Source organism: Homarus americanus, unplaced genomic scaffold, assembly GCF_018991925.1.
Source record: "Homarus americanus isolate GMGI-L3 unplaced genomic scaffold, GMGI_Hamer_2.0 scaffold57980, whole genome shotgun sequence".
Classification (NCBI taxonomy): Eukaryota; Metazoa; Arthropoda; class Malacostraca; order Decapoda; family Nephropidae; genus Homarus; species Homarus americanus.
In genome coordinates, this window is record NW_024716703.1 from 13,840,930 (window position 1) to 13,852,232 (window position 11,303).

The 11,303-nt window shown below is 38.1% G+C and overlaps 1 protein-coding gene across 1 annotated transcript; it reads right to left on the minus strand.

Moving 5' to 3' along the window:
* Positions 1–1,274: 1,274 nt before the first annotated feature.
* LOC121858290 (probable ATP-dependent RNA helicase DDX28) lies at positions 1,275–8,991 on the minus strand. The gene is made up of 5 exons (XM_042354613.1): positions 8,680–8,991; positions 5,616–5,759; positions 5,125–5,271; positions 3,898–4,017; positions 1,275–2,021 (listed from the first exon to the last, which is right to left on the minus strand). The coding sequence occupies exons 1-5, from the start codon at positions 8,773–8,775 to the stop codon at positions 1,776–1,778; spliced, it is 753 nt and encodes a 250-aa protein (XP_042210547.1). The 5' UTR covers positions 8,776–8,991; the 3' UTR covers positions 1,275–1,775.
* Positions 8,992–11,303: the final 2,312 nt, after the last annotated feature.

An 11,303-nucleotide genomic window follows, 5' to 3' on the forward strand; every position in this document is an offset into this window, starting at 1 on the left:
CCCCTCCCCATATGGGGTGAGCAGAGAGGCTTCTCAAAAGGGCTGCTCAGTCGCACAGACAGGACTGGATTACACTGCTGCCTAGATCCCAGTGCATAAACAACCATCTTATCTGTGACGCCCATGTGCAGATTGTGACTAAGAGACTCCCAGCAGTCATCTCTGCCTGTCCCCGTCACCACTCATTTGTCGCCATAGGAATTTTGGGGGTATAGGAGTTTTGATGATGATGAGGAGTATGATGAGGAGTATGATGAGCTGGATGATGGCTGCACGTGAGTTGATTTATGTGGTGAGGCAGAACGCAGGCTGCAACCACACATCTTGGCTCTCCCTTTTCCTGATCCAGTGGTGCAAGTGTTGCAACGATTGGGGAGAGGGAGTTGCAATGGACTGCCGATAGCCCAGTTTGTTGGGTTTCGCCTTAGTAGCCTGCCCATCATGCATTGCCTTCATCTGCTGATGTAGTCGTTGGGTTCCCATGGTGGTCACCTCTTCCGCCTATACTGCTATTGGGGTCTTGTTGGAGCTGTTAGCATGTGTGCCTAATGCGGGGCTCCACCGCAGATGTTTTGTTCGATGTTTACTCCAGTAACCTTGTACCTACTAAGGTTAATCCACAAGGCAGCGGGGCAATGGTTGGTAGGCGCCAGGACGTGTCCACTGCCAGTGGGCCTATGCGCCGACCGCCTGGGGCCCACTGCTACTCCGAGATCCCATGCTGGTCTAACTTGGACCCACGTGACACCTAGTTACCGTGTGTTGCCACGAGGAGACACAGCACGAGTCTTGATGGTGAAGAGGCTGTGTACTGGCAGGGGAAGACTTATGCAAGTTGCTTTCCTGTTCGCCACGAGGGCTAGTCAGTGGTGGTAGCTGAAAGTGAGAAGAAGCAAGCAGTGCTTGCACTTTAACACTAACCTTATGCTGCTACACTAGATGCATTACACACACACACACAAAAGACAATTCATGCATAAAGTTTTGTCTCAACTGTCTTCTTTTGAGATGATGGACAGTATACAGCTCCTCCCCGACTTACGACGTACTCGACTTACGACCACCCGCACTTACGACCTGCCTCAGTCGTACCAAAATTTGGTCAAATCACGTATTTTCGAGTCCCAAAGTCAGTATACAGACAAAATTTTTGTTTGTAATTCACTTTAAAATGGCTGGCAAGATTAAAAGTGAGTATTTTGTGGTGCTGAGAAGAAAAAGAGCCACCCATTTTAGATTTTCTGTGTATTATTTAAGCATTTCTGACTTACAACCATTTCGACTTACGACCTGGATGTCGGTCCCTAACCCCGTCGTAAGTCGGGGAGGAGCTGTACTCACTCGCCATTTCATATTTCTCGTGCAGTACAGTCCTCCTCCCCATATCCAGCTTTATACACACTGCCAACTCTTTTTTAATATCTCACCCAGATTATGTTTATTTTGTCCATATGAAATTATTGTTATTGAATCTTCTTCCCAACAACTTTTTATACCTGAATTTTTTTGTAAAATACCGTACAGGTATTCTTGAAATTATTACATATAGCACTGTACATTGTTCATATCTATTGCTTGTAACCCTTGTCATGTTTTACTAAGACAAAAACTGTTACTCTAACTAATTTCTTTTATCAACTTCTTAAAGTTTTGTCTTATGACTCGCACTGCATAAAAGGGTATATAGCGACATAAACTAAACATTGTAGTTTGGACAGCTCAGCTATATCAGCATGTTATGTTTTTTTTATAAAACTTTCAAAATCTATCCTTACCTAACCTCTTGCATCTGACACCCATGAACTAAGTACTGTACTTACTTGAATCTGCTCTGCCAATTCCCGACCTGGAGCTATGACAAGACCAAAGGGCGAGTTAAATGGCAAAGCTGACCCAAATGGTTTCATGCGTTGCCTTATTTGCTGTAGCATGGGAGCGATGAATGCTAATGTCTTTCCATTGCCAGTTTCTGCAGTAATGAGAGTGTTTTTGCCCTCTAAGACATGTGGTATGGCTAAGGTCTGAAAATATAAAACAATTGTACAAGTACTGTAAAATAAAAATCAACATAAATGATACAAATGAGATGAAGTGGAATGTGACTGAATTTACAAAGTGTGATTAAACATGATGGCTTATTAATAGACAAAAATGTGTCTCGGGTGCCATTTACTTCTTGGTGTTTGTAATAGTATTTTACCCTTTGGGATCTACCATTAAATTTCAGGCAGCAACCCAAAACTGATCCATGTATTTAATACAAGTTCTTTTCACTTAAATAAGTTTATTAGGGTCCAGGCATGAGGTGCAGGGAATAAAAGTTTAACCTATATACAGTAGAGTTTACCTAATACCTCAAATAGCAGATACAGTATATACAGAATGACACTAGGAAACTGGAACACATACAGGGTGGCCACAGAGGAAGTACTACTGTACAGTGCTTGAAAATGGTCATGAACATAAAAAGACTGTTAGTGGTCAGTGTTTGGATAGGTAGATAACAAATGTATGCAGTGATACTGAGAAGTGACATGAATGCAAATTTGATGCTTAGAAACTAAGTACTGTACAGTGATCCCTCGGTTAACGAACGCCTCGGTTATCGAAATTTCGGTTAACGAATTACCTTCCATAAGATTCTTCACTTCGGTTAACGAAAAAATTTCGGTTAACGAATTCCTTACGAATTTTTCCCAACATATTTTCGCCTGCTTTTGCCTGCTCACCAGCTGTAGTATTAGTCCACAATGCAGTAATCGGTTTTAGGGCTTAAATTCGTTCCCATTTGAGTAAATATCAAGAAGGTTGTACTATTCAATAATTTTTCAAGTCATATATTACAGTGTTTAGTCATTTTAACAATTATTTAACATAATTGAAGTACAGGGAACTAGTTTTAAGCGCGCCAAACAGCCACTTGACTCACCCAAAATGGCGTCAGTGTATGTCCCTGCTCAGTGGAGGAAGCTTCTTGCTTGAGACTCTCTTGAACATAAACTATTTTTACATTTTTACAGTACAATTATTGGTCATTCTGAAGTTTATTTTACATATTGACAATATATAATGCAGTGCATTGTTGATTTAAAGAAAATAATCTTGAATTACACCAGGTGAACTAAAATTTTATGGGTGAAATGGCAGCATGGGGTGACTTCTCTTCCACCCCAATGCTTTCTCTTCCACCCCAGTGCCTTCTCTTCTCCCTTCTCCTCCACCCCCATTCTAATTCTCATCATCATCATCATCAACCAGGAGCCTTCTACACACCTCAAAGTAAGTGTACTTTACTGCATTTATTTTTAGATTGTATGCAATTTTCGGTGAGCTGGAACCAATTACCCAAAATCCCATTGAAACAATGGTTTCGGTTAACGAAATTTTCTGTTAACGAATGACCTGGAACGAATTGTGTTCGTTATCCGAGGGACCACTGTACAGGTAAAAAGAATTATTGATATGATTGAGATATATGACAGTAGTAACTGTGCTACTGTTTCGTGTGATGCTGCCAAAAACGATGGGTGACACATACTGTAAGAGTGGCAGTGTGCCTAAGTTGAAAACTATACAGTTAAATGCTCATGACATTTTCAAACATCAGGACCAAATAGAACATTTTTCAACAGCCATGGAATAAAGTTTTATCTGAGATCCAATTACTATGAAGCTTGCTTCAGCTAAGGTTGAATTCCAAACCCAAAAAGCTAAGTGATTACTTCCCAAGTTACCATACATACTTGTGTATAGACAAAAAGTTGGGGTCGACCTATAATTACTGTAGTAACATTGTGATGGGATTGAATAAATGTATACTGTACCATACAAGCTTATTTTTTCATGTTCACTAACCCCTGAAATTTATTCAAATAGATATGTAGTACAGTACCGTACCTGTACATTTGTAGGTGTCTGAAATCCTAGTTTATTTAACTGTGACTGTATATCACTGTCAAGACCCAATGATTCAAAGTCAGCTTTGTGCCCTTCTTGGAGATCTCGAAATGCGGGATTCTGAAATACCACATAAAGGTTAAATCAGAATAAATAATTATGGATGATTCTATATAATCTGACAACTGTGAATCCTGACTCCTTGATGGATGAGAGAATCTGCCAGACCACAGGTGCCTTAAGAATAACTCGAAAGGAACCAAATAATAAAGAAGAAAATACAACAGTACAATATTATCAACTCGCCTTAAATGCCACCAAATTTCTGTTTCCCAAGTGATTAATCTTAATGATAATAAAAAAAAAAATTAAACAACTCAAAATTACATCATCATACAGTACAGTACATTAATAAAAAAAATTAGTGTACAGTAAATGAGTTCACCTAAAATTACAATGATGATAAGAGGAGGATGCAGTAACAGTGATGTAATCTCTGCAAACTGTCTGAAAATGTCTTTATATATTATAGTAGTGTTTAGTGAATTGTTGAAGGTTTCATAAAAAAATATGGCAAGATACCCTGTGACCACTCTTCAGAAAGGCAGTTATCCTGGACTCCTGTAAAGCCAGATATTAAAATCTAAATAGAACTAACCTATCTGTTGATGAATGTAGAGCATGTTGCCAATGTATGAAGGGCCCAAATAGTAGACAAACTGGCCAACCCCCAAACTGTTCTTAACAAATGTAAACACTATTACACTTAGCATCATTACAATTAAATAGTGTACAAAGACCTTGGAAAGTGTCATCACTAGTTCATAAAAAACTACAGCAGTAAATCTTGGAACTTCACTTATCATGGCCTCCAACAGGAGAAGAGGGAAAAGTTTCTGACCTGGAGGGTCGTGTGACTAAAACAAAGTAAGTTCATGGAGCACATATACGCTTTTATGTCAGTGAGGACTCCATCCTTAAACCCTAGGCAAACTTTCATATCAAGTGTCTCCTTTAATGGGAAATGCCATGAATGTAAAGAATATTCTAATTTTGAAAAATGTTAAAAATTTTTATTCTAATCAAAAGTTTGGGTCCTCTAGAACCTCGTTTTTTACCTGTAGACTTATTAACGCTACACAGTCACTTGAGACTGGCACTTTGTTGGAAAATGAGTAATGTCTCTGAATTATACAACGGAATACTGTACAGTAGTTGTAATCCTACCCCTCCATAACTGTTGATAGTGAAGTAGTCCCCAACAGATTTTCTATGGCCCCAGCCTTTTGATGCCAGAGGTACTTCTTTAAATTTGTTGTATGATTGACCAAGGTAATGGTTATATTGTTTTCTCCTGCATGATATTATAGGCGTCTGTAAATGAGAAAACGTAATATAGCATTTAATTTAACATTAATGCATTAATAATTTATAATAATAGAGAACTGAATGATGAAAGTTTGAAATTTATATTAGTTTATAAACTGCATTATCATGGTAACATAAATATGTTTAACTTCATCAAACAAAAGACAATAGAGCTACAATTTTAAATATAAATTGGTAAGAGTTCCTATAATAAATTCACAATTAAAAAGTACCTGTATAAGTTTAAGTCAAGAAAAGCCCGAGAAGAATTAATATTAAATTAGCCACAGTACAGTGGTATATTTCACACAATAGTTGTTAAAAGAAATGTCAGTAAAGGTGAAACTTACAGACTGGTCACCTCTCTGAGACCTCTGCACCAGAAGTTCCCTTTCAATTTTTGTTCTTTTTTGCTTTTCTCTTTTTAACTTTTCCGCCAGTGGCACAGGAACACGTATCACAGAAAGCTGACCTTGGGATGATGCCCATCTTGTCTGAAAATGGATATGAGAAAATGAAGTTAAAAAGATGTCACACTCTTACTGACACATGCCGTACATATACAGGTACTGTACTGTACTGTACTATAGTTCTGTACAGTGTATCATTTATCTGGCAAGCTAGGGACTGAAAGTAAATCAGAAAAAAAAAAAAAATTGTAACTAAAAACATGACTATAATTTTTTAATTAAAGAAAACAAGTGAAGCAATTGTTTACATGAAAGTTGTATTTATAAAAAAAAAGGGGGGGGGGTAACTACAGGATGGGGGATTTGATCAAACATCGAAATTTCCCAAATATGTACTTAAATGAAAGTGAAGACCTGTTTAAGGAAATTTTCTAGGAATACTGTATAATCATTTGCTTTAATTTTTCATCATTTCCTGCATTTCTCTCGAGTGATTGTTGATTAGGCACAACTGTATTGTAAGATGTATATAGAATGGCTTTTCTTTTAATTATGCCCTATATGTACAGGAAACCCTTAATTGATGCTTTTATTTTTATTCATTTTTAATTTTGATTACTTGTGGGTAACTTCTCTGTATGCTGATTTAGATATTACAGGGAACAAATTTGACCATTCTAGGGAATCATCTACCAATCAAACTTAACTCTTCTAACCTAACCTAACTTATCTTTTATATTTTATCTGTTTTAATTGTTCATTCTTGATAAAATCAAACATTGTTCCGTGATTGTTTGATGATACGTACCTGTATTCTGGAACACTTGACTCTGACTTACTAGTTGGCAGGACATGTAAATGTTAAAAATGTGGCAGACAACTGACAGTGAACAAGAAATATGTGAGGAATACAGTATATTTAATAGTTGCCAACATCTATTGAGTCTTCTATAGGGAGAAAGAGAAAATACTAAAAATAATTTATTTGATAGCATTTATGTCAGAAATTCATATTTTCAATTACTTTAACAGATAAAATTTTAAACAATATTATTTGTTCAAAGTGAGCAGGGCTTTAAAGTACTGTAGAGTGAAAATGTGGGGTAAAAAAATAAATAGCAAAAATAAAAATTATTTACTTTTGGAAACCTTACCTAACCTTAAAAAATCCTAAAACTATAAAAAGTTTACCTTATTCACGTTTTCGGTGTTAAGTATGTGATGGTGTTTTCGGTGTTCAGATGAGGAGGGATCCATAAATTCTAAAGTGATTCTTAAAATTTTTACAAGTTAGCAAAGGTTTGGTAAGGTTTTCAAAGGTTTATTTGGTGTTGTTCTTTTTAGTATTTACCCCAAATTTTCCCTCGGTCAGTTTAGGATAGTAGCCAAGTTTTGAATTCAGTTATTTATATTGTTTGCAACCACATTACCTAACAAAAATAAGACAAATGTCTTCTATGACACTCTGTGCTGACGAGAAATAACAGAGATATAGCGAGTTAAAAAACCACACCTTCCCCTTGATGAGCTCTGTTCTTGGCAGTAGGTAAACAATGACCCGAGGAGAATGATGCATTATGGGAATCGCGGGACCCGTTTGTAGCTCCCCGCTTTGACCCCGAGAACCCGCAGGCTGGACCATCAGGCTACAGGCCACTCTAACAGCCAGAGAACCCAGATGCGTCACATTTTGACATCGACGCCAGCCTCTAAGGTAAGAACGCGATCAACACTGAGGGGGGTCCAAGGTCAGATTTTTCATGGTTTTTATGGTTAGGTTAGGTCCAGTTATTACCTCATCCCTGTGATGGGGAGGGGGCTTAACTCGAAAACGGGTGGTTAACACCAGAAATGAAGGCAGATTTGTTTGAATCATAACAAAAACCAGGGAAAAAACGTATTTTTTATGGAAAAATCAAAACCTGGCTACTATTATAAATTGACCTTTTCCCTCTACTTCAAAGTGCTGCTTACTTTGAACAACTAATATTGTGGGTAATTTTATCGGTTAAAATCAATTACAAATTTCCGACAGAAATGCTATAGAATAATTTTCTTCTTCTCTTTCTTCCTACATAAAGATTCAATACATAAATAGGTGTTGGCAACTACTAAATATTAACCATATGTGTTTCAGTGCAACAACTGATCGAACTCTTAAAGTATGTCCGAAAAAAGCGTGCGGTAAAATTGAAGTTTCACTATCAATTGGTTTTTGACCCAAAATCTAGGTTTTACCCATGGTATTTGGTGTGATTCATTCGAATTTGACCTTCATTTCCGTCGGAAACGAGTCTTTTTTTAGTTATACCCCCCCCCCTCAATTGCTCTAACCCAATTGGGAGTGAAACTGCAGTAATACCTAAAGTGCTTTCATTAGTATAATTTTAGCTTGGATATCTAACCTAACCTACCCACAGAACCCAGGAACTATATATAACCTTTCCATTGTTAAATTCATAAGATTCTCCGGATGACTGAAATGATTATAATACCAGATTTGATTGGTTAGGTTCTGTGCATTGTTGTTTATATTTCCTTGTTTATTGTCATGCAAATAACATCCCCAGAAATTTGGGTTAGGGTCATCTTGTACCCAAGACAACTCGTACCCAAGATAAGTAGTACTCAAGATAAGTCATACCCAAGATTACTTACACCCAATTCAAGAGATAATCCATACCTATTCGTATGTATACCTTGCATTTTAACTCACTCTCTCTCTCTCTCTCTCTATATATATATATATATATATATATATATATATATATATATATATATATATATATATATATATATATATATATATATGGGTACGAACTGTCTCGTAAATTGGCCTACGAGTTATCTCGTAATTGGGTACGAGTTGACATGTTCTGATGGGTAGGATTTGCTTGGGTACGAATGTCCAGCACCCCAGAAATTTTGGTGCAATTCCATAGTAATTTCTACTGTTAACCGTCTCCCCCACCATTACCTTTCATCCCATCGTTTATTGCTTTACCTGGATATAATTAAAGTACTGTGTAGACCTTGTAGATTGAAGAATAACTCGATATGACTCGGCTGTTAAGGTTGTGGCCATCATGTTGCTCTTCATGTGTTGTGGTTTAGACCTTCACACCCAGCACAGCCTCAACACTCACGACCATATTTCCTTATTGTGGTTTTTAGAAGCTATACATTATATTAGTTACATCATTTTTAATTCATTAATCATATTCCTCTAATCATATTTTGCACTTACAATGACTTAAACAATCAGTTATTCAGAAATAGTAGTTATAATATAAATTGTAATTAAATAAATAAATTTGAGCTTCATATTATTTATCTGTGGCTATCTTTCTTAATGTATGAATGTCTATATATATATATATATATATATATATATATATATATATATATATATATATATATATATATATATATATATATATATATATATATATATATATATATATATATATATATATATATATATATATATATATATATATATATATATATATATATATATATATATATATATATATATATATATATATATATATATATATATATATATATATATATATATATATATATATTTAAAAAAATATAAAATTTCATATATTATGGATAATTTCTACTCAATATGAATTATAACTAACATCCAAGTTTTTATTTATGTAGATACCCAAAAATTTCGTCTTTTACTTTTTACTTTCATCCTCTATTCTTCTTCGCCAATGATGGTTTGTTAGCCGCTTGGGCGGTCGGTAACGTCTCTGTTACGTACTGCTGGCAAGTACTGTACTGGGCATTCGCTGATCCCTGAATGTATCTGAACCTGCTCCAGTGTTGGTCAAATTTGGTCTTAAAACAGTTCACACTCGGTGCCGTCACAACACACTCTGGCAGGTTGTTCCAAGAGTTCACAATTCTCACTTCGAAAAAGTTTGCCCTCATAATTTTCTGGACTTGTGGCTTCTTCAACCTTGAGCTGTGACCCTGTAGTGGATTTCCTCCCTACAAACGCTGTTTGTCGCTGAGTAGCCGACCCCCGAATTCCCCAGTGTATGCCTCGTGGTTAGTCAACCAGCGCCGCCTTACATGACGGAGGTCAACTACTAAGCCACGCCTACCTCTGCTATTTAAGACCTGACCTCGTGGTGACCGCTCTCTTTCTACCTACACCTACCAGCAAACAACAACACCTCCTCCTCCTCCGCCGCTGCCTGGCGGCCCTGCCCCCTGCTGGAGCATGGCGACCCACAAGCTGTCCTCCTCTGAGCACCCTCACCAACCAGCTCTCTCTACATCACGCTTGTAACCATGCTGCCTTCCCAGCACCAAGCTGCATTGTACATCCAATACAACATGTATACAGAGAGCACATTGTGAGTTTCCTTTCTCCATCCCATCCTGAGTCTCGAACCAAACAACCCGTACCCCACAACCCCCCAGCGGGCGTCCGCCAGCTCCAGGTATAGACACTCGACCGAGTAGTGCCCTTTGAGATGTTTATACACCTCAATTAGGTCGCCCCTTGCCCGTCTGTAATATTTAGTTTTATCCTCTTCACCACTGATCGGCTCGTTAGCCACTTGGGCGATCGGTCACGTCTCTGTTACGCACTGTTGGCAAGTACTGGGCATGCACCAGCTCCTGAATGTACCTGAACCTGCTCCAGTGTTGGCCAAGTCTGTCTTGAAAGAGCTCACACTTCTGTCACAACACTTTCTGGTAGATTATTCCAAGAGTTCACAACTCTACCCGAAAAAGTTTGCCCTCACAGTTTCCTGGACTTGCGGCTTCTTCAATCTTGAGCTGTGACCCCTTGTGGGGCGAGCATCCGCCAGCTCCAAGTGAGGACACTCGACTGAGTAATGCCCGTTGAGATGCTTATACACCTCAATTAGGTCGCCCCTTACCTGTCTGTAGTATAAGCTAGGCAAGTTCAGGCGCTCCAGTCTCTCAGGGTAGTTGAGGTGCCGAAGTGCAGGCACCAGTCTGGTGGCCCTCCTTTGAAAATTTTTAACCAACTGACAGTCCCAAGCAAGACTCGGGAACCAGACGGGGTAACAGTACTCCAGATGGGGAAGCACTTCATTCTTGAAGATCGTTACGAGGGACGGACCGTCTAGATATCTGAACGACCTTCTTATAAGACCCAAAAATTTATTTGCCTGATTTACCTTCTTCTCGCAATGGCCCGAGAACTTCAGCTCATGTCAACATACACACCTAGGTCCTTCTCACATTCAGTCTCAAATAGTGCAGTTTCTTCATCCCGTTGGGACATATAATACGCCTCCTTACCGTTGGTACGCCCCAGGTGCATCCTCTTACACTTCGTGACATTGAATCTCAGCAGCCATTTCTTCGACCACACTTGGAGCTCACTGAGATCCTTCTGCAGCTCTTCACAGTCCGCTTGGTTCTTGATTTTCCGAAATGACTTGGCGTCATCGGCAAACATTTGTATGGAGGAGTGTACAACGTCAGGCATGTCATTTATGAAACAAACAAACAACAGTGGGCGCAATACACTGCCTTGTGGTATCCCGCTTGTGACAGGTACTGTAACGGTGGCAGTTTCTCTCTCTTACTCTCTGCCCTTCTCTTATCTTAATTCTTTAATTC

What these genes read in the sequence shown, in the direction of transcription:
- LOC121858290 (XM_042354613.1), bottom strand. Translation starts at nt 8,775, where the DNA reads ATGAAGAGCAACATGATGGCCACAACCTTAACAGCCGAGTCATATCGA. An exon ending in AGTACTTTAATTATATCCAG is followed by an intron (nt 5,760 to 8,679) that starts GTAAAGCAATAA and finishes ATCCATTTTCAG; the next exon opens with ACAAGATGGGCATCATCCCA. An exon ending in CTCAGAGAGGTGACCAGTCT is followed by an intron (nt 5,272 to 5,615) that starts GTAAGTTTCACC and finishes TCTCATTTACAG; the next exon opens with ACGCCTATAATATCATGCAG.